General features: G+C 42.7%; 2 protein-coding genes and 2 long non-coding RNA genes across 12 annotated transcripts in view; 2 read left to right on the top strand and 2 right to left on the bottom strand.

Moving 5' to 3' along the window:
- Positions 1-77: 77 nt before the first annotated feature.
- Positions 78-4941, bottom strand: LOC102974101 (THAP domain-containing protein 1). Its single transcript, XM_007127111.3, has 3 exons — positions 4639-4941; positions 1138-1333; positions 78-603 (listed from the first exon to the last, which is right to left on the bottom strand). The coding sequence occupies exons 1-3, from the start codon at positions 4707-4709 to the stop codon at positions 229-231; spliced, it is 642 nt and encodes a 213-aa protein (XP_007127173.1). The 5' UTR covers positions 4710-4941; the 3' UTR covers positions 78-228.
- LOC114484533 (uncharacterized) lies at positions 4912-23346 on the top strand. Its single transcript, XR_003677574.2, has 3 exons — positions 4912-4998; positions 21744-21940; positions 23088-23346. It is a non-coding gene; the product is annotated as an uncharacterized lncRNA (long non-coding RNA).
- RNF170 (ring finger protein 170) overlaps positions 9042-23354 on the bottom strand; it is a 29268-nt gene continuing 14955 nt past the window's right edge. For all 9 annotated transcript variants that reach the window (XM_028481400.2, XM_055081213.1, XM_055081214.1 and 6 more), the window contains 4 exons: positions 22198-22306; positions 18574-18647; positions 15416-15526; positions 9042-11844 (listed from right to left, as the gene is read on the bottom strand). In XM_028481400.2, coding sequence (XP_028337201.1) covers positions 11575-11844; positions 15416-15526; positions 18574-18647; positions 22198-22306 — 564 coding nt within the window. In that variant the 3' untranslated portion in view covers positions 9042-11574. The remainder of the gene's footprint in view (positions 11845-15415; positions 15527-18573; positions 18648-22197; positions 22307-23354) is intronic.
- LOC114484534 (uncharacterized) lies at positions 17350-18648 on the top strand. Its single transcript, XR_003677575.1, has 2 exons — positions 17350-17840; positions 18587-18648. It is a non-coding gene; the product is annotated as an uncharacterized lncRNA (long non-coding RNA).

Here is a 23354-nt window from a genome sequence, read left to right as displayed (position 1 = left end):
AGCTAGTTTATAACTTTTAAAATATTTTGTTAAAATGTAAAAACCTTGAAATTACAAACAAAACATTTACAATTTTACAGTATATATCTAATTTATTCTTTTAAAAAAATATTCTGAATTGTTTTTATACAAGTGATCAAGTGTAATTTTTTTCAAATGAAACTCCTCTACAGGCTAGAAGAGGGTAGGTGGTATTGCCCCATTGAACACCAACACAAATTTCACTCTTCAGGCTGGGACTTCAACTATTTCAAAATAGTCATTTGGTAGAATCACATAACCCCTCTCGGAGACGTCGTCTTTCTCCTTCTGGAAGTGCACGACCTCCTTTAGCTTCTCTAGCTGCCGCTCCTGTCTTCTGCACCGCTGCTGTGCGGTCTTGAGCTTCTTCCTGAGCTTCTCTACTTGCTGTTCGAGCTGGTGAATCCTCTTCCTCTGGTGCATGGTGTCCTCCACAGTGTAGTTGTGGTCACAGAACACGGAGAGGTTATCAGGGGTCTGAAGAGGAGGCATGAGTAACCCGATAGCAGCATCAACCTGGGAAACGGGGGGTGTTGAAGGAGGTCGGGGAAGCTGTTCTGGGGGCTCTGGAAGATCTTCCTTCTAAAACAAAGATGCAGAGCACGTTTCAGTTACATGACGAAACAGTTCACAAGAACTCATCTGTGGAATTTAAGAATGCTAGACTCATTTCTGTCTCCTCGGTATAGAAACATTCTAAAATGAGAAAACAGTTCAAGTTTTAATTGTACTTTTCTTTCTGAAGTAGAAATGGGATGCAAGAAACACAAAATGATTATTAAGATTTAATTAAATACTAAGCACTTAAAACTGAGGGGAAAAATACTTTGAACTATCACTGACAAAGAAAAATCAAAACTTATCAACATGGAAGTAGGACTACAGAGTGATCTCAAAGTAAGTTATGAAGCTAGATTGAGTTTCTTAGTGTGAGGATATTTAACTTTAATAAACTGCACTTTGTATTTTTAAAAAGTATTTCACTGTGAACAGTGGTTATTTACACGTGATGGGTTCCAGGCAACATTTATTTTCTTAACACTACTCTGGATTTCCACAGTGAACACATTAACTTTATAAACAGAAAACCACCCAATATTTTAAAACACTTACTACCTTGTCATGTGGTTCAGTACAAAGAAATATTGTGGGGACAGCGTCCTCTTTCAGTAACTTGTTGTTGCACTCCCTCTTAAAGCAGTCCGGAGTAAAGTGTTCTGAGCAAATGCTGCTGTACTTGGTGGGCTTAAAGTTTTTCCTTCTGACGGCTGCCTCCCATTTTTTACAAAGACTGGGTCGAGTAAGAGGAAACCTAAGAAGACAACATAATTCAGTTTTCCAACTTTATTCAAAATAAAAGGCACACCCAGACTTTCCTGCTTAGAAAAGAACTAGCTTACATCGGTGTTAACACACCAAGGAAGAATTTGATTAAAACACCAGCCCTGCGAATCTTTTTTTTTTTTGACAGTGTTTAGTTGTGTCCTTATTACCTTAGTTTGTTGAGATTGTACTTGTTTTGACATAGTAAACAGACTTGTGGTTGCCAAGGGTGGGAGAGGGGGAGGTATGGAGTGGGAGTTTGGGATTAGCAGATGCGAACTATTACATATAGAGAATGGATAAACAACAAGGTCCTACTGTATAGCACAGGGAACTATATTCAATATCCTGAGATAAACCATAATGGAAAAGAATACGAAAAAGAATGTATACATGTGCATAACTGAATCACTTTACTGTACAGCAGAAATTAACACATTATAAATCAACTAGACTTGAATCAAGTAAATTTTTTAAAAATGTACTTCTTTTAAAATCCTATAACTAAAGTGACCACCACTAATGTGGAATATAAGTCACCCCTCCCAGCATGGTATATTTGTTCTTCTTAAAAAGCAATATTTCTTACAGGAATCTGATTGATCACATAGCAGTTATAAGAATGTCAGATACAATGACATATACAATCTAAACAGGACAGGCTGATTAAGAATTTACATTATATAAAAATATTCTTATTAAAAGGTAGCCATGTGGATAGATGCACGCAAGTGGCAGAGTTAAGTGATGGGAGGCTGAGGTCGAGGCCCATGTGCTGCGATATTGTAAATAACCTTCACTAACAGATACAGGGATTCCACACACATCTAAATACACAAGGATAAATCGTATAGGTCCACTATCTGTTTATCTCAGTTTTTAATGCTTAACTTTTATACTGAAGACACTAAAAGTTTCAGGTAAGAATACACGCTATAGAGTGAATTTGTATTAATTATTTTTTCACCAGTGATTTTCTGTGCATTGTAAAACAAAATTGCACATTTATAACTATGTACTGAGAAAAATAAGTCTTTTGGTTCTCTTAGAATCAGTCTGACAAATATGAATTAATCAAATTAGTCAAATCCTAGCGAGAAAGAAATAAAAGTATTCATTTCGAATTACCTCTTAATCAACTGAAATATGTCCATTAGGCCCAGATAAAGGGAGCTAGGAAGAGCTTAATCTTATTGTGATTTTAGTCAAGGATTTAGTGAGCTGGGGGGATTGGAAAGAAGCCAAAAAAGGGTGTTTTGAATCTGTGTTCCACAGTTCCTCTTCCCAGTGAGGTATGCCTGAGCCTGACTCTGCTGTCATCAGGAAGCTCTAACCCACCGTCGGGGCACTCCCTTTTCTTTGCCCAGCATAGCTGTTCCCACTGCCATCAGGTAGAAAGCGAGAAAAGAAGGACTCCTAGAAGGTTCCTGTTGGAAGTGCCTCCAGAAGTACAAACATGGTAGCAATCACTGGTAAATCTCAGTACTCAGGGCCTCCAGACTCAAGGACTACAATACAGGTTCTTTCTGAGGTCAAGATCTGTCCTATTTACTTCCCAAAACTGTTCTTTTAGATAAGGGCTTAGAGGCAGGTTAGCCCTTCTTTTGATTAAATCGACTATTTAACAGCCAGTAGAAACTCAGTATTTCTGATGTGTGAATGTCATCCTTAACCAGTCTGCAGTGCCAATGAAGGGTCTTCCCTATGTTTAGATTCCCTCTGCCATATCATTAGAAATGGGGAGGTGGGAACTGAATACCTTTGATCACATCACCATCTCCAGACCTACTCCTTCACTTTGGAAGTCCTGGAGATCAATTCATCAGCTTTCAGAAATTCTAATAAATCAAGAGGTAATATTAGGACATACTGAACCGAATCCTGGAAGGGTTAAGTGTTCTATCCCCTTCTCAGAAGGGGAAACATCAATACACTCAAGATCTTTAAAGGAACTTCCCTGGTGGCGCAGTGGATAAGAAGAATCCGCCTGCCAATGAGGGGGACACGGGTTCGAACCGTGGTCCGGGAAGATCTCACATGCCACGGAGCAACTAAGCCGTGAGCCACAACTACTGAGCCCGTGTGCCACAACTACTGAGTCCCCGCCCCAGGCTCCGCAACAAGAGAAGCCACCGCAATGAGAAGTCCACGCACGGCAACGAAGAGCAGCACCCGCTCACCACAACTAGAGAAAGCCCGTGTGCAGCAACAAAGACCCAACACGGCCAAAAATAAAAAAAAAATTTTTTTTAATTAAAATCTTTAAAAAAAAAAAAGATCTCTCTACGCTCTAGACACTCTTATTTCTGTTCCTCTCATATTCTATCAAACTTATAAAATGCACCCACATTCCCTGTTAAAAATAAAAGGTCCCCACCCCCAAACTGAATATTTGCTTTTGCTTTTGTAATTACTTAGCTATAAATAATTTGTATGATTTACCACTAACTCTCATTTCTTTAGCTATTATCCACTTACAGTCGTAAGTTACGGCCACATTTTCTTAACGTAGTAAAACTTGTGGACACTGAATTCGTGCAGACATCGGACGATCACTATCATTTCGTTCTGCGGTTTTCTTCTCAAGAGAAGACCGTCCCTCCTAGGACTCCGGCCGCGGCACCTCCCGGATGAAGCAGCCCCGAGGGCAGCGGGCCGCGCTCCCTCCGAGGCTGCTCTTCCCCACGCACGATACCCTGCTATCGCCCACGCTGCCGCTGTGCGCGAAACACAGCTCTTCATCTTGGCAGTACCTGAACCTTTCTGGGAAACTCACTGGTCCTTGAACGTGGGGTCCTAGAAACTGGGTCCAAAACATCCTCCCGGACGCCTAGCCAAGTCAGTCCTAACGGCTGAGACAGAGGGAAACGCGGGCCTTCTCCGTCGCTGCTGCTGCTTCAGCCTCCCTTCTAAAGACTCATTACCACCTGCCTACTCCGTGACCCGGGTGATGAAACCCAGCTGCCTCCGGGTCTGGAGACCTCACGACCCGCCGGGACTCCAGGAATCGCCCGTGGGCCCCGAAACTGCCACCCCGAGAGGCGCGCGAACCGGCCGGCGCGGCGACGCGCGCCGAGAACGCGCCACCCGGCGCGGGGCGCCGGCGGCTACTCCGGGGACGAGCCCACAGCTCCAGGCCCGGAGAGCCCGACGGCGCCCCGCCCTCGCCCCGCCCATCGCCCCCGCCCCTCTCACAGGTCTCGCGCGGACACGCGCCTGGCTCCGCCCCCGAGCACGGCCGCGCGCCCCCGGCCCCAGTAGGGGCCGGGCCCACGAGGCGCGTAGAGTACTTACTTGTGGAAAGAAACGGGCTTATCCTTGTCGTATCGGTTCTTGCAGCCGTAGGCGGAACAGGACTGCACCATCCTTCCGGTCCTCAGTTACTTCACTTCTGCCGCCCCAGCAGGCAGTTGAGGCTGCTATCGATGTCGCCGCTCTCGGCTTTGACACCCTCGCTGCTTCTGTAGCTTTGGTCAGCAGTTAGAGTGATGAGAGCCTCATTCGGAGTGACTCATGTGCTCGTTTTGTTGTTTGCATTAGCAGAAGGACCACAGCCATCGCCCGTCTCCCATCTCCAAAATGGCGGAGGCAGCTTCAACCTCACCTCTCGCGAGGTGTTCGTCCTACTGTCTCTGATTAGCCCTGAGGTCAGAGGTAACGTTCCCTGGGACGCAGGCCATTGGCTGAGGCCCGGCGTGTCGCGCGGCGTGCTCGGCGTTGCGCAAGTGGGCGGGGCTTCCGAGCTTCCGGAAGGAAGAAGGAACTGCCTGGGGGGAGGGGAGGGGGAGTGGGCGGGAGCCCAGGGACGGTTCAGACCCAACGGTGCTTCCCTGGGTTACTGTAGTGTGGCGAGCTAGACGGTCTGTTGGGTCCGCTGGGCTAAAGCAGGGCAGGTGTAAACCTGAGGCCGTTGGGCAGTTGCGCTCGTTTCTCTGAAAGCGCGGCCACAGATGGCGTGATTCCTAGAACTAGGTGGACTCCTCCTCTCCCAGCCCGCTGGCCTCCATCGCCTTACCTGTCTCTTCAGGTATCGCAAGGCTCTGAGGAGCCCAGGCCCCGGCGCCTAGAGGCGAAGGCGGACGCCCGCACGCAGCCGGCGGGCCGAGGCTGTTGGCTGCTGTAGCGATCTCAGTTAGCCGTCCCCAGGTGCCGCGTCGGGAATCGCCAACAGCTGACGCGCCTTTCAGTCGGAGGGAGGTTTTGCCTTTTCCGTTGGTGCCGGTAATCTCGTGGCTCGTGATGAAGTGAGCAAGACTAGTATAGCCCCCGTCTTTATAGCGCTTATGTTCTACTGAGGGGAAGGCGGACAATAAAAAATATAAAGAGAATCGCACTGTGCGAAGATGCCCGAATACGTTAGAACGCTGGAAGGGTGAATGAGGGCGGAGGAGAGGTCACTGCCTACTGTCTGAGAAGCGGGACGTTGAATCTGAGAACCAGAGGAAGGGAAAAACATGTAGCGGTGTAAAGAAGGAAGGTGGGCAGGCTGGGGAGAGCGTTCCTGGCCCAAGGAGTGTGTGCTACGACCCTGAGGCAGGAAGGAGTTGTGTCCTTTCTGGGAGCTGAATGGAGGCTGTGTGGTCGAGCCCATGAGCCAGGGAAGGAGGGCATGAAGTGAGGTTGAAGAGCAGCAAGTTGTTGGTCTGGATGTTAGCGCAGTGGGAAGCCGCTCAGCCATTTAAACATTTTGAAAAAGTCATTCTGGCTGTTAAAGGAAGAGTTTATCAGTGAGGGGCAACAGCGAAAGTGAGCCGACCAACTAAGGGGCTGTTTCAGGCAAACAAGAGGTTGGCAGCTTTGGACTAAGGTGGTGGCAGCAGAGACACGTGTAAGGGGCAGAAGCACCAGGGCTTGCTGATGGATGGAAATGAGAATGAGGAGGAAAAGGATCAAGATATCGGGGTGATTTGAGCGTGAGTTTCTGGCTGGAGCACTTAAGATAAATGGACGGTGGTGCTTTTTACTGAGATGCTGATGGCCTTAAAAAAAAAATTAAAAAAAAAAAAAGAACTACGTCCCCCAACAGGATAGAGGCCTTGGAGGGGTGGGAGTGATTCCGGAAGATTTGGGGTTGTAGGACTGAGGAATGTCAGACGTGAAAGAAAGTATAAATAGTTCTGAGGTTGGGAATGCAGGCTACTAAAGAAGCGTGGAAGCTCCCCAGCCAGCCCAGGGTGCCCTTCTGAGGCTTGTGATCCGGTCATTTCAGTCGTTTGGTTGGATTTCCCTCAGCCAAGTTCTGTTCTCCCCTCCCCTGTGTCTTCTAGCTATCCATAACTTGGAAATGAAATAAACATTTTTATTATTTGTTGACTATTATCCTAATGGTTCCTTACTTCAAAATGGTAAACTTACTGGTAAGGTGAATTGCATGTAATTAAAATATATATATTACTGAACTGAACTGAAGGTTGTATTTTTCTTTGTAAAAAACAGTCCCCCAAACTAAATTTTCACAGTGTGGTCTGCAAATCAATTTATTTGCTTAATAGAAAAATAATTTTCACTACCTCTAAACTAACCTGCACCCATCATTGGCTTCTCCTTTGCCCACTTCTTAACATTTCCTAAGGCTGGAATAACTGTTCCTTACTTGTCAAGGGGTGACTTCAAGGAAGCATTTTTACTTTTCAAAGATGATTGTCTGCTTTTTAAAAATGTTGATGGAAGCAACCCAAACGTCCATTAATAGTTGAGTAAGTTGTGGTACAGTCATACAGTGGAATACTACACAGCAATTAAAATAAAGCAGTCCCACAACCTGGATGATTCTTAACAAACAATGTTGAAGAAGTCAGACACAAAAGAAATAACACTGTATGATTGTTTTTTGTAGAGTAAAAAAACAAAAGTAGGTAAAACTAAAGTCAGAAGAGGCTACTTTTGGGGAGAGAGGCAATGAAGGGGGGCTTATGGGATGGTGGTAATGCATCTTTTGACCAAAGTGATGGTTAAACAGTGTGTTCACTTTATGATAATTCATCATCTGACCGTTATAAGATGTTTGGTATTTGTTCTACCTTAATAAAATAGCTTATTAAGCAAACAGGGGCCACACAAGATAGGCAAAACTGCCATTTTATTTTAGAGAATGAGAGATGTTTATATGCTCTTATGATGTCTTCATCTGACCACTTCAGTAAATATCGAAAGTGAATATATGCATAGCTTTATATGACCATTTAAGGGAAAGGGAATAAATAGGGATGAACTGAAGGATAGTTAGAAGTTTGATGTTCTTCAGAGTCTTAAGAGGCCGGGAGCTAATTCATTTACTAATAGAACACTTTTTAGGGAAAAAGGAAAATGTAACCCTTGACCTTAAAGGGGTAGGTTTTGTCTCAGTTTTTCTAGAAGGGTACACTTTGTCTTCTTGCTTGATAAACTGAAGAAAAATACGCCACTTGTTTTGATGTTGGAGAAGGCTAAGGCCTAAAGATGCCTTAAACTCACTGATCTCTAACAGTTTAGATTTTAGTTTCTATCCAACTATGCTGCTTTTTCTATAAACAGTTTTTATTTTAAAATACCCTCACATTCATTCTGTCTGGGCCTCATTATCTTCGTCTGTAGGGTTAGGCTGTAGGACTGAGGAATTCCTGATTTGGAATCCATGAATGGTCAGCTCTTTGAATCTCCTGAAAATGAATCAAAATTATACATATGTGTATATATGCATTTTTCTGGGGGAGCTATCCATAGGTTTTATCTGATTTTCACAGAGAAAACACAAAAACTAGTCAGTTTCTAAGGTCCCTTACAGCTGTAACATTCTAGGATTCGTGAAACAAAGATTAATTTCCATGCAGATGTTAACTATAGGTTTTCTCTAAGACCGATTAGCAGGGTGAGTGTTTTGATCTGAATTATTAGATATTTTTAAGTAGTTATTTTTAAATGTTGCGTTTTAAAATTAATTAAAATCTAAACTGTTAGTTATAGTGACGTTTAAAACATCTTTATTTAGCCCTTAGCCCTCTCCTGTGTCACATACTACATTCCCCTTAAAAGGCCACTAGTCTGGAAGAAAAAGGACAGTGTTCAGACAAGCTCAGTGTTGTCTAACGGGTGTGTACTCCCCTCGTGCCCTGTTCTGGACATGGGACAAGTCAGAGGAGGCAGTGGGTGAAGCAGGGGACAGTGACTGATAACACCTGAGATTTGCTTGCAGTCAGGAACTCGATGCTTCAAACAAATACTGATGCCGTGAAGATGGTCTGGTTCTGACTGAACAGCAAAAGCTCAAGGATTGTCTTTATCTCTGTGACAGGATCGCCTCCTGTCGGCAGCCCTTAAAGCCTACTAACCTGGTCTTGGGAGACTCTTTAAGTCTTAGGGCCTTAAAACCTTGAGTGCCCTTTCCTCAGACTCCGAAAAGAACATTTCAGTTATCAACTATACAGTTTCAGGAAAATACACACTCAAAAGAAACAGGGGTGGGGAATCAGGGTGCAAGGGTACTGACTCCAATCTCACCCTTATTGTCCAGAATTAATATAGATTGCCAGATTAAATAATTTTTCTCAAAAACATTTCTACGTTTTAAATTTTAAAATTAATTAGAAACGTGATGAGGTGAAAAAGAAAGCCACTGCAACCATTATATTGAATGCTATTTCAGGAGTTCCGAATTTTAAAGCAGACAGTGTCAAAGAAACCAGACAATAACAGCTACTTTTTAATTTTAGATATGTTGCTTTTATTCAAAAGAGTCACTGCTTGACAAACTCTTAAATCACAAGGTTTGAACCAAACTGTCAATCCTCTGAAACAACTCTGTGAGGTAGGTGTCCGCACAGCCACAGGGACCAGCACAGTCCTTTCTTCTCGTGTTACTTTCAGTGCTGAGAACTGTGGTGGCTGGAGCCACCGTTCTAGTGGGCAGTTAGAACAACTGTCTCCTCTGCCTCCCTCCCCACAGAGCTGCCCAAGTTATCATCTGCTCTGGGGCTGGACCATCTGTTTTTTGAAAGTTACAATATTGTTGTTTACGAAAATCCAAACTGTTGCTTTGATTTATATGCTCTAACTCTGAATCACAGAAGTATTACTATGATGTTTAACTGATTGACTCTACTTGCTTTAAATACTCTCAGATCCCTTCTACATTTATTATCACTGATCAATAAAGATGACGTAATAAACAGGTCTAAAATTCTGAGAAGACAGCAGATTCCCTTTTCAACTTAGTAAGACTTCATACAGTGTTTTTGTATGTTACAAAAGTTGGTACAGTACGCCTCTACCAGGAAAGTCTTAGAAGGAATTCCAAATATTACAATAAAAGTATTGTAACTGTAAGTGTGACACTTGAAGCAGAACACATGCACAGAAAATTAAATCCTTTCAAAAATGGCATTGCTGTAGCCCCACACCAAATTTGTAATTGGTAGGCAATGTGTTTCGAGACCGGTAAATGGTGGTGTAACGAACTCCTACTCATTAGCTTCTCAAGTTAGTGACTGCAGCTGAAATGTTTTCCTATGAAGTGTGCCACCCTATGAGAAGTTTGATTTGGACATGGTGAATCATTCGTGGAGTCTTGATATGTAATCTTTCTAGACCTTTGCTCTTAGGAGAACCCAAGCTGTCCTACTCCAGTATGTTCCAAAAGTCTTCCAAAGGATCCCAGTTTCTCCCCAAGTAGGAGTCCTAGGAGTCTACTACCAGTTTGGTCACTTATCTGTGGTTGGCTTCAGACAAAAAAAAAAACCCTTGCATCTACGTCAGGGGTTTCATCTATGAAAAGGAAGGTAATGCCCTGCCTTCTTCACCTAACTCTCTTGAGGATTAAATGAAAAGTATGCAAGAAATTGCTTTAATTACAATGTGCTATACTTAAGGATTTTGTTTTTCTCTGTGACAAGCAGCAGCTTTGTCTTAGGCCCAAATTACAAGACACTACTGATGTATCATTCAGCATCTCATCAGCTGATGGCCTCATCTGATTCACCTGGAAGACTGTGACAGTGAGGCTCACTGATACATGAGTGGACAGGATGACAGGCAGTGGCTGCCGGGCGCAGAGCTGACACTGCCTGAGCCCTGGGGATCAGTGACTACCCTGCTGTCCAGGTCACTCAAGGCCAGTGCCAGCTGAGGGAGTTAAGCTTTCGTAATACTTGCGGTTTCGATTCTTATCAAACAGAAAACTGCATAAGAGAGCGTTAAGTACTTATGCTGTAGTCATCCAAAAACCAAGATAACGTTCCTGCTGAATCATCTCATTCTGCAGAAGGCCTGATGAATCTGGGCTATATTCTGTCATCTAGGGACAGTATTACAAAAGTGTTCTGACAAGAGAAAACTAGCCAAAGCTGTACACTGTGTTGCTATAGCTCACCAGTAATTTCTCCTGTCAAATTTAAATAGTGTTCCTAGTACCCTCCTCAGGTCTTCGATGCTCACAGCTACGGAGAACCACCTTCCTCAGGAATGCACCAAACTGCTATGTGTCTGCAGTATCACCCAGGTTCCTGAAACAAAAATTCCCTTTGCAAGTAACTTTTATATACTGTTTGTAAAAAAGGACCAAACTCTTAACTGAAATGCCATAACTGAGAATATCAAGCGTGCTGACTGGAGTCCAATGTCTCACAACTTGTTAATTCTCCTATCGCTTAAGGAAGTGTTCTGTAAACCAGAATATGAAATCAAATTAACGAAGTTCAAGTTTCTTCTTTCCCCTTCAGCTGGTAGCAAAGAATTATATCAGAATGGAAAAGCAGAACTGCTCCAAATGAACAAAACCTTGCTACTCAAAGAAACACTGACTTTTCCCCAATATTGTACAATATTTTATTGTAACCAAAATACTTAGGTGAGTCTCACAGCAATATATTATCATGTAGGTACTCACCGAGAAGCATGAATTGGATAAACTGTACATTTGACAATACCTTACTATACATCCAGTTAACCTGAATAGTTTGGTGGGGGAGAAGATATAGAAGCATCCCATTTTATATAATTCCATATTTTTTCCACAACTTTATAGACAACACAGAATGAAGATACAGTTGTAAATCACTATAATTCTAACCTTACTATTGGAACCTGCAACATGTAAAAATTCCAGTCATATATTGCTAGGCATTTGCCAAATGACAATCAAATGTTTGTCATACAGTGGTTTTAAACTTGTAAGATAATATTCAAATGCTTTAAACTGCCATGGTCCTTTTGTTTGATTTTACACATTGGCTCAAATATTTTAGTGCACTCATTTTCTCATCTGTTGAGTCTCTGTGTTACTACTTCTCGGTACATAATAGAGATGTAGATGAGCAACAAAAAGACGACAAAGAAATCATCGAGAAAGCCTAGAATTCCAAACAGGGCTTCAGGCACAAAATCTAGAGGCGATATAAGATAGAAAAAAGCCCCCATTAAACAAAGTATTATCCTGATACGGAACATCCAGAAAAGGCCTCCGACTGAAAACACCTCCCTGAATGCATGCCTCAGTAAAGTGGGTAGGTCCATAATTCTTTCCATAATCTGGTAGGGGAAGAACAAATACTGTGATTTGGTATCTACTGTGTTAGACTTAAAAATAATATACTTTTCTTACAACGTGCAGACAAACTCAGTTAACATGAGTGAAGGAGTTTCACGTATTCACTGAACACCATATTTTCTAGTTACACATTTTATTTAAAAATAGTTCTTTGATTACTAGGTTCTTATAAAATAGGTCTTATTGCAGATAACTGAAAAGTAACTAAAATATCAACAAATTTGAAACACAGGATATAGTAATACAAAACTCAAGTTATTTCTAATTTGAGTTAGTAAAGTAAACCAACAAAGAACCCAGTGTACTGAACTAGGCTGAGGCTTGAGCTCAAGTCTCAGCTTTAAGAGAGTTGGACAGACCACTTATTAGCCAAGTGACCTTGGGGAAAGTTGTTTAACCTACTAGAGATAAGTCAACAACCAATTGAGTATGTGCCACAAGGACTATTAAGAACTAGAAGAGATATTGTTATAAAAGACCTTGATAAATGGCCAGAGAATATATAAGTATATACATATTATAGAATATATAAGTATATACAGACACATCAACTTTGGTGGCTTTGACCATCTAAGAATAGCAATGAAACTGATTTCCTTCTTAGGATGTTTATTCTGCTTAGCTTGAGTTTAAGTGAATTATTAATTGCCACAAAGAATTTTGGAATGCCAGGCCCTACCCTTTCTGGAAATGATTATGGTTTCTGAATATATACAGACTAATAATTAGATTATATTTACTTTGTAAATATACTAAAACCCACTGAATTGTATACTTTAAACAGGGGTTCTATATGGCATGTAAATTACATCTAAATAAAGTTGTTTTTTTTAAAAAAAGACAGTACCAGTATCTGTTTGTATGACCTTGAGTAAGTCAGTTTATTCTCTGACTGGAAACTTCTCACTTCCTCTGCACAACTCTTAGCTGACTGCATGACCATAAGGCCGCGTGTAGTAATGAGGCACCATGACGACTCCTCAGCCTAACTTCTTTGAGGTCTTACTTCTCAGGGGTTGGGAGATGCAAGAGAAACTGGCCAGAGGAAGTAAATCACTTCCTGTGGTCATTCCAGTGCCCACAGTTCAGCTGTTTTTAACAATCTGTATAAATATCACAAATCCAACGCTACGTATGTATTTTGTCCAACAAATGCCAAATAAGTTGAGAGGGAGATGGAGACAAAAATGGGAAGAACTGAGCAAGCGATGAGAAAACGGTTTTACAAACCCCACCAGACAGAGAAAATCTTGTAACTCCTTTTGGAAAACTGATCACAAAAGAACAAAAATGGTCTTTTTAGAATCACTCCTCATGCTGATTTTCTGTTCTCTGTGGAAGAAACTAATACTTAAAGCAAAACAGCTATACAGCTTTCACAAGGTCTATGGTAAATTACTTAAAATATTCTAATGACCAGCCAGTATGTCTTTTGAATACTGTTCTGTCCTTTATCAGGGCTATTTTGTTCAGTTCTCATATGGTGTTGTTTACACAACATCTGTAGTGATTAGACGAGAAATATGGAATGGGTTATTAAGAAATGTTTGTGTACTAATCACAATCTGACTCTTAACTCTGGGGTAGAATATCAAAGTAAGAGCTAAATGTCTTTATTATACTGTAATTTCATCACATACCAAGCTTTCTGATTCATTAAGTATATATCTGACGCACACAAAATAACTGAGCAATGGTATGCTTCACACCTTAAAATACGAATGAACATCTTAAAATGATTTTAGGTTCAGTGGTAGTTCTTGAATTTGAAACACTGATTTTCAAAGAATCATCCTAAGATGCCCCTGGAGGATACATAAGAAAACTGCCGGACCAGAAACAGGAGAAGAGGCTCCCAAAGAACCATGGAGGGCAACAGGGACCAGGTCAAGCTTTTCCTGTCACTGAAAGTTTTGCCTGTCACCATCCACAGCAGGCGACACTGTATGCCTTTAAATGTCCCTGACGTCCCAGAATGAGGAACAGCATATGTACGCGGGAGCACAAGTCTCCACAGCCGTGTAACGCAGAGGCATTTTAACAGCTTATGTTCTTGGCTGGGAACGGTAGTATCATTTCTATCTTAAGGATAACCATAAATTCTACAAACATCAAGGCCTACTGTATTCCAGACACTGAGACCACAGTAGTGACTAAATATGCACGGTCCTCGCCCTCGTGAAGCTTTCCGTCTCCTGAGAGAACGGTAATGAACAAGGTCAGAGGGCAATGACGGAGACTGCCCTGGTTGATGGGGGACAGCCTCCCCGAGGAAGATACACTAGGGCCGACCTGAAGGACGAGGAAGTCAGCCAGGAGGCAGCAGCGGGACAAGCATTCTGAGCAGGGGAAATGGCACGAGTGAGGCACGAAGGTGGGAAGGCCTGGAGCGCGTTCTGAGAGCCGCATCCCCAGGGAGGGGCGGGGGGACCAGGCCGTGCAGGGCCTTGAAAGCCACAGCCAGGAGTTGGGACGTTATTCCAGAAATTCAGAAGTTTCAAAACACAAGAGCATCGTGGTCTTACTTATGTTTTCAAAATATTACTCGGGCTGCTGTGCAGAAGAAAAGGTCTGAGTGAAGAGGCCACTGCAGTTGTGCTAAGCAAGAGATGGTGGTGGCCTGGCCTAGGCTGATGGCTACGGACACAGGACTTGTTATGAGGCAGAAATGACAGCATCCCCAGAAGAGAGAGAAAAGACATGTTAGGACTTCTTTACAGATCAGAGAAGGGGAAAGAGGGAGAAGAGGACATCAGCACTGAGCTGAGTAGGGCTGAGGTCAGGAGGGATCGGGTCAGCGTTGTGCACGTTACATCTCGTGTCCGAGACGCCAGGAACGCGCCAGTGGGATGTACGCTGAGCAAGTGGACGTCAGAGCCTAGAGCGTGGAGCAGAGTCTGGGCTTCCGGTACAAATTTGTACTGAGTGTGTTCTGGGTTTTCAAGTACATATTTAGTCATACACTGCTAGAATTCTTTGTGAAATTTTGAGAAAACTGGGATGAGTCAGTAAAGTGTGGGTTTTTAATCTATCAAATGCCTTTCTGGGGAGGAGGGGCAACTCCTTGAATTAAATTAAAAGAGAATTAATGTGCTCTTTAAAAATAGAATGCTTTTGAATACCTGACATACAAAACCCCCAACACGTAGGGTTACTTAAGGGAACAAATTCAAATGGGGCCAGGGTAAAATAGAGTAAAACACAATGGTGAGACTCCCTCCAGAAGTTCTCAGTTGTAAGTTTCCCGTAAGACAAACCCTATTTTAGAATCACGTAGGAGTCAATAATTTTACCTTTCCCTCCAATTTTTTTCTGTTGCTTTTTTTTGCTGGTATCACTTTCATAAAGAGTTTTATAATGCCATTTTTTAAAAGATAGAAAACTGTAGTCCTTGGGAAAGCTGTAACTCAGTGAATGACAGCAACAATGAAAAGTAAAGACTTTACGTAACACACACAGATTTCTCACAGAGACTCTTTGTTGGCAAATCTCACTTTACAAAAGAGAAGTATCATCACACTCTAACTCTGCACCCGCTACAACATTACTTACAGATCTGGGCTGCCCTGAGAATCTCCGGTTATAATCATTAATATCTTGATGCAATGATACAGCATCCTGAGACTGGTCATTTTCACCAAATACTGTTAACAGTAAAGTTACCTGTAGATTTACAGAAAAAAGAATTGTTACACCTTTCTGCAGCATTAATTTTTTTTCATTTTGTGTTATTATTGAATAGAATGAGAAAAGCTTCTGAATATAGATTTCGCTCGTTTCTTTTAAAAAAGGCAACACAGGGGAGGAAAGTAAGCTACTATTTCCTTACAATAAAATCCATTCAAAATGTTATTTGAACTCCTGTAAAATAAAATGGGCACTGGTTTAAGTACTTTTCAATCCACACCAGAGATCAAGTTAGTAGTTCTCTGTTTGGGCTGACAGACATTTGAGGATATAAGAATGATGAGAAAATATTCAGGAGGAAAGTGACATATCACTTTGAGAGAGGAAAATTAGGGCTTTCTTTTTTGATTAAAATCATGATTCCTTATCCTCTCTGGTATCTGAATTATCTTTGAATGCTACCAGCATCACACAGAGATAAAGTTATTGCAGGAACCAGCTCTCAAGCACCCATCTCTACTACAATCAAAAAGGTAATTCTTGATACTGTTATATAACATAATACATTTAACCCTGATTCTTCCATGTTAGAGCTAAGGAGGATACACAAATGTTCCTGGACTATACTCGCGTAATCTGAAGATGACAGTACCTCGAAAAACAAGTATATTTTAAAATATAACACCCCCTATAGAAATGGCCACTGTACAAAGAGGTAAATATGGGAAGGAGCAGTGATAGATTTGGGTTTAAATCATCTCGCTGTTGTTTTGACCCTCAGCTCAGCTGTCAAACCAGGACCCCACTGCTCAGGTGCTTCCCAAACAGCCAAACACAGGAGTGCCTAAGAGCAGCAGGTGGTAGGAACAGCAGGTACAGCCATCTCTTCACAAATTTGTTAAAAAAGATGAATTCTTTCACTAAATATTAACTGACCACCTACACGGGCCAGGCACTGCGCTAAGCGCTAGACGTACAAAAAAAGGACAACGTGGCCTTGCACCTTGGTGATCACAGTCCCCAGGATAGAAGGGGCGGGAGACGTATTCAACAGCCCGTCATAAGGCGCTGGGGTAGGCGTTATAATGATGCTGGAGAGGAAGGACTTCCTCTGTCTGGGGTGTCCAGAAAGACTGACACTTGCACTCGCCCTAGGGACGTGGTAGGACCGCTGGCGTGTCGGTGTGCGCGCCCAGGGGAGACGTGGTGACCATGTTCCAGCCACAGACAGCAGCCTGCACACCGTTCCCAGTGAAGCAGGCGGTGGGGCAGGTAGATGAACTGCAGTGGGAACGCACTGCAGTTAGGGAACCCACAAGTTTATCTCCACCTTTCTCGCCTCTAGCCAATTTATGTGTGGTCCCAAGGATACCACCTACTAATGCACATATGCCCTATGAAAAGCCACAGGTAGTGCCAGAAAGAGGGGCAGGTGGTGGCACTAATTCTTTAGGGCAAGACCTTCGGCCTGGTCTCCGCGTTGCTGGCAGAGAGCTAAAGGTGAGAGGTGGCACTGGCAAATAAGCTTCAGGGCCAACTGCCTTGTGTCACACATCAAATCAGCTGGAGAGGTGGTACAAAAAAATGGTCTTCCTCCTAACCATGCGGTAAAAAGTGTGAAAGAGGCAGAATCTGGGGATGTATCGGTAGAAGCAAGAAGGAAAGAAGAGGAAGCCTTGAACCTTCCTCTCTCCAACCAAAAAGGGCAGCAATGGGGGAAGTGGATAAGCCAGAACTATGGCTGAAAGGTACACACACGTGTGTGCATTTCTGTGTATGCGTATATGTATTTAACAGTGCACACGATATGGTTTTATTTATATACAGTCCCCAAATTAGGCAAAACTGAACAGTCATCTTAGAGGAGCATGCTAAGGTAATAAAACTGTAAAGAAAATCAAGGAAATGCTTATCATAACGGTCAAATAGTAGCTACCTCTAGGAGAGGAAGGAGGCGGGGTGATTTGGAAGGGGTCCCGAGGAGGCTTCTGGGGCTGTGGCCAGTTTCTGTTTCTTCATCTGAGTGGTGGCTACTCAGGTGTTGCTTTGTGACAAGTCAGCGAGCTGTACCTCTTTATTTTGTGTGCTTTTCTATACGTCTGTTATATTTTACAAAGAATTTTTGAACAACTGCTGTGCCTTCTCTAATCTTATTTTACTCTGTGGTCCCTGTGGGTTTACGCCTTTCCTGTTGCGGCGGGGTTGCCAGAGGGAGCCAAAGTAAGCGCGTGCACTCAGTCCAGCATCCTGACTTGGAAGCTCTCCAGCCTGGTCGGGACGGCCGTTTGCACCTGAAGACTTCCCAAGGAGAGGCTGTCTGTGTACCTGATCATGAGTCATTATCAGACAGGTGTATATTTTAAATGAAAAGAATAATATAAATATAAAGGAAATTCTGAAAAGTGATAGAACATCCCATTTGGCTATATTTATTAACTTAAAAACTATAAATATCAGTTTCTCAGATTTTTCAAACGAAACAAAATTTTGTTTCTCCAGTTTGTCGAAGAAATTGAGCCGTTTGGTAGTGTACTGACACTTCAGTCTCCGACATGTGTGCGTAAAACCTCACTGCGTCCCTCAGAGGCAGCATCTGTACTGATGTAACAGGCTAATCTGCTCTGGGTGATGCGACTGGCCACGGCTCCACAAGAGACATTTTTCAAAGGCATTGTTCGTCATTTAAAGCTGTCTGGACCCTCACCACAGATGGGCAGGTTAAAAAGAAAGTACACCTGAAGAGCTATTTTTTTCGAAAGACGTCTATGCAGGGAATATTTGCTTAAGCCTGATTGCCAGTTCAGTTGTTCCCCTGCTGGTGTTACAACAAAGACTTATTAGGATTTGGGGGAGGGTTCATGTACCAGCTGTTTTTCACTATGACTGAAGGGATATCAAAGGGAATTCCCTTTTTTTTGAGGTGTCTTAAAGACATTAAAAAAATAATGGAGAAACATTAGAGAAGCTTTGGATAAATGAAGTTCTGCTAAAAACATAAAAATAATTCAAGAGTTAGATACAGAAACTATAACAATTTACAAAATGAGCTAGTATAAACGATGTTTTCTGGGCACAAACATTACCGTTTGTCTACAGATTGGACAACTGATTGCCCCAAGCCATGAACCGTATCGCCAGTACGCCACAATGCAGGTACCTAATGGGAAGAAGACATTAATATTGATGTTTTTAAGTCCATATATCCTGGGAAAGTGTCACATATTTGAAATATTTTAACAGCATCACCTATTTTACAATGTTTTTTACTTTATCCAACCAACTCTTAAGGCAAATTCAAATCTAATAACAATTCCCACCCACTAAAAAATATTTTAATTTAAACTACCAGTTAAGATACAAGCATTTTTACAATCAAAAGCAAGTGTGCACTAACTGCTTCAATGCTATGAGGCTTAATAGAAAATACTGCATTTCCTATGTGAATAAATAAAACAGTAATTGAACATTACTGTACATATGACAACCAACAAATCACACTATAAATTTTCTGTTCCAAATTTGATATATATGTTACAGAAACACAACTTCCATCTTTTTAAAAGTTTAGAAAACCAAGCCACTTAAGTGTCAATAATAGTAATTAGGTAGTATGTGCAAAGGAGCCAAAGGATACAAAGATTTCACGCTTCCTGCCCTAACAAAGTTCATATTCCAGTTAAGTAACTGAATCGACTTTTATACTGGATGGATTTGATTTTTCTTCTTGAAGGCGTTGATGAGCAGTGAAACAGGTAAACACGGCCTAGAGAGAGGATTTACAGACCTTAAAAAGTGGTGGTAGGTGCACTAAGTGTATAGGCACTAAAGTTCAGACCAGTAACAAATGAAGAAGGAGTATTTTTAAATACTGGCCGATGTTTAAGGAGCCAATTCATTTTCTTCTCTGCAGGCCCCCATTTCTCGGATCATCCAGGTTCCACTGTGAATCTGAACTAACTGCTTCCTGGCTCCTTCAATCAAATTGAGGAGACCAAGGTAACATACTTCAATGACTCAGAAGGTAGTTACATCTTGAAGTGTGTAATATTAAATTTCAGTACAAAAGGTGTACAGAATTTGACCCCAACTTTGTAGGGGTGGTAAGATTAGATAGGCAGAAGACAGAAGTAGGACACTCTGGGTTTTGCAATGGCAGGAACAAACCCCAGAGGCAGAAAGAATGGTACACGAGGACAGTGGAGAGGAGGCCGCTGGCTGAAGCCAAGGCTGCCCAACCTGACCATTAGTGCCTGTGGGGAAAAACCGGTTCGATGATTTAAAGACAAGTTTAAAAAGCTAAACCATCTGTATCTGATATCTTTTCCTGCTCTCAGGGTGCTGTGTTAATTAGATAATATTTACTAAATACTTTGAGCAGCCTAATTTCATACAGAAACCATATGAAAGCAAAACCGATCATAAATATGTTAGTATTATTACCATCTGTAATGATGCCTTAGATTTATCTACTACCTTTTCACCCAAAAGTCCAGTGTGTCTTGACATATGTTAATTTATTTAATTCCATAACTTTTTTCCACAGATTGGAGTATAGGTGTCCTTGGTTTGCAAATTATGTAGCGGCCACTTGCCTGCGCTGGAAAACTATGGTCCAGCAAATCAAACGCTTCAGTTCATACACATCTGCTGTGATGTGCTTGATGCTTTCCCTTAACTAGGATGGCGGGAGAGATGACTCAATGACTTGAATCCGGGGCACAATCTCTCTAGATCTGTCTATTTGTAAAATGAGAATAAGACCTCATAAGACTGCCGGGGAATTAAATAAAATAATGTGGGTTACAAATGCAAGTTAGGTGAAGTCTGTTGCTGCTGTTATTCTTGACTTGCTGTAAAGGAACAGCACTGTAGTTCCACACATGGAGCTAAGCTGAAATGCTCTTCATATACATGGTATCAGTATCCTTGAACTACTGTTCAAAGAAACACATTTCTATTTATTGAGAAGCTGAATAACTAGTTTTGGGGTTTTTTTTTTTAACCTTTGAAGCTACAGACAGTAAATAAAAGTATCCTGACAAGAAGAGCAGGATATCGGAAGGAATCTACCCTATTACCCCAGACCCAAGAGCACAGCACAGCCACCTTTCAACTGACCGGGTTATCCACACAGTGCATCACCTAAGCCTGGGCTGGCAGAGAGACTTCGCCCAGCCTGCCAGACCTCACTGATTCCCAACCCCTGCCTGGGGTGCTGTGCTAGGGGATGGCCGAGGCACGGCCAGACCCAGAGCGAGTCCACAATCGATAAGGAACGTCAGCCAGAGGTTTGAGGGGGGGCATCTGCTTTCTCTGATGGCCATTTAACCCCCCACCCCAACACCTGATCTTTCATGATGTGGCTGCTCACTAGCACTTCCAACAGATAATTAAGGATAGACATTGAAATAGCATTTTGTAATTTGTTAGTTACTTAGACAAAAACCTGAGGGAAGAGGTTGAAATTAATGGATGAGGCAATGATGGGATTGGTCAGTACTGACTAAATGGGCGGGGCGCAAGGTATAGAAAAACCTGCATCGCGTGGAATGGATTCCAGATACTTTATTTCACCCCCAACAGCATGAACAGTAACACTGTATACCTCGGAATTCTGACTATTAGACAAAAGATACCAAGGGGAGAAAGCAAAGTACAAATCACTGTATGCTACATGTTAAAATCAGTACAGTTTGGGAGCAATTAGCACCCTATCTTGCATACAGCTGTTCGAAGGGAAAGAAATACTACCAATAAAAAATAGATCTAATGGTGAGATAAACCTTAAGGAGAGAGTAGTTGTATAAACCACCAATCACATAGTATTGGGTTGGCCAAAAAATTCGTTTGGGTTTTTGGTAACATCTTACGGGAAAACCCGAGCGAACTTTTTGGCCAACCCAACAGAACTGTGCACAGGCTGTGAAGTCAGACCCGGGTTTAAAACCTAGCTCTGTCCGTCTGCAGCTGGGCTGCCCTTTGTAAAATTTCTTAGTATTGCTGAGCCTCGGGGTTCCTCACCTGTAAGCTGGGATGAGATGTAGTATGTTGCGTCCAGCACACAGCAGGCCCATAATAACCGACTCCTGCCAGTCTCACGTGACCACAGCCAGCAGTGGCTATGCGGTATGTCCCATCACTCTCTGTGACTCTTCCTGGAAGGTCAGGAGACACCCAGGGGTGGACAGCACCCGTTCCTGACACTAAGTCAGTGCGACATCAACGTCCCTTCTTGTCCCTCTACATGTTCTAGGGTTCCCAAGCCTCTGGAAGTCCCGGAGGAAGAGAGGTAAGAACTTCTGCACCGACTCAGAGTGAAAAAGAGGTGGCAGAGCCAAGGGGAAGTCTCGGGCAAGGTCCTTGGCAGAAGAACCCTCCTGCCCTGGGAAGGAGGAGTAATAAATGAAACCACCAAAACGCGATGAAAATGAATTCAGTGACTTCCTCAAGGTACAGATATCCTTAACTCACTATTCAAAGAAACACATTTCTGTTTATTGGGGGGTTGAATAACTAGTCTTTTTAATCTTTGAACCTACGGACACTAAATAAAAGTGGCTGACAACAAGAGCAGGATCTCAGAAGCAATCTGCCCCACTCACAAAATACAAAACGTGACAGAGAGAAAATGAGGAATCCAGCTTGTGCACACACACGGGTCTTGGTCTAAATAGTCACTTTTACCAAGAACAGCATTGTTTGCTTACCACAAAAGAGATGTCCACAGTTTGTTTCAACAGGGAGGGAAGCTTGATGTAAACAGATCGGACAGTACATGTCAGTGTAGAACTGCTGTCGGGCAGCACCAGGTGCATCCTGGTGAGAAAACACGTGCATATTGAGACACGACACACACAGGCTTTTCAAAATTCATCTTCATGCTAAAGTACACTTAACAATACAGTCAGGACTGTGTAATCCTCAAATTTTAGATGTGCACTAGTTAAGGTCTTACAAGTTTGATAAACTTATGAGGCTCCGGTGTTGTTCTGCCTAAACTGCATGGTCTCTACCTTCCTTCCTGAACACAGTCTAAAGATAAAGATAAAAAGATATATCTAAAGATAAAAAGCTGATTAACTCAGGAGTTACTCTATTAGAAAGAGTAAGTTATTCTGGGTAACACAGGCTGAGCTAATGCATTCATTAGCTGAACAACAAGAAATGTCAAACTACTCCCCAGGTGTTAGCTTTCTTCTATTTTTTTTTTTTTTTTTTGTGGTACGCGGGCCTCTCACTGTTGTGGCCTCTCCCATTGCGGAGCACAGGCTCCGGACGCGCAGGCTCAGCGGCCATGGCTCACGGGCCTAGCCGCTCCGCGGCATGTGGGATCCTCCCAGACCGGGGCACGAACCCGTGTCCCCTGCATCGGCAGGCGGACTCTCAACCACTGCGCCACCAGGGAAGCCCCTATTTTTAACATCTGTTTCACTGATACATTCCTGATAGTCGTTACATGTTTGAAAATTAAATGAGATAGTTGTATGTGAAATCACTTTGTAAATTATAAAACACCAGGCCAGCATGAATTATTGATAACAAGAGCTCTGGAACACAGTACCACTAATATGCTGAAACTATTTTTTTTTTTTTGCAGTACGCGGGCCTCTCACTGTTGTGGCCTCTCCCGTTGTGAGCGCAGGCTCCGGATGCACAGGCTCAGCGGCCATGGCTCACAGGCCCAGCCGCTCCGCGGCATGAGGGATCTTCCCGGACCGGGGCACGAACCCGTGTCCCCTGCATCGGCAGGCGGACTCTCAACCACTGCGCCATCAGGGAAGCCCTATCATCTCAATTTCTTATGCAAGGGGAGTGATAACATCTACTCCTCATACAAATGCACAGATTTATATCACAACAGTAC

Source organism: Physeter macrocephalus, chromosome 20 (genome assembly GCF_002837175.3).
Source record: "Physeter macrocephalus isolate SW-GA chromosome 20, ASM283717v5, whole genome shotgun sequence".
NCBI classification, from domain to species: domain Eukaryota; kingdom Metazoa; phylum Chordata; class Mammalia; order Artiodactyla; family Physeteridae; genus Physeter; species Physeter macrocephalus.
Note: the sequence above shows the minus strand (reverse complement) of the source record. Positions and strands in the feature narration are given on the sequence as shown.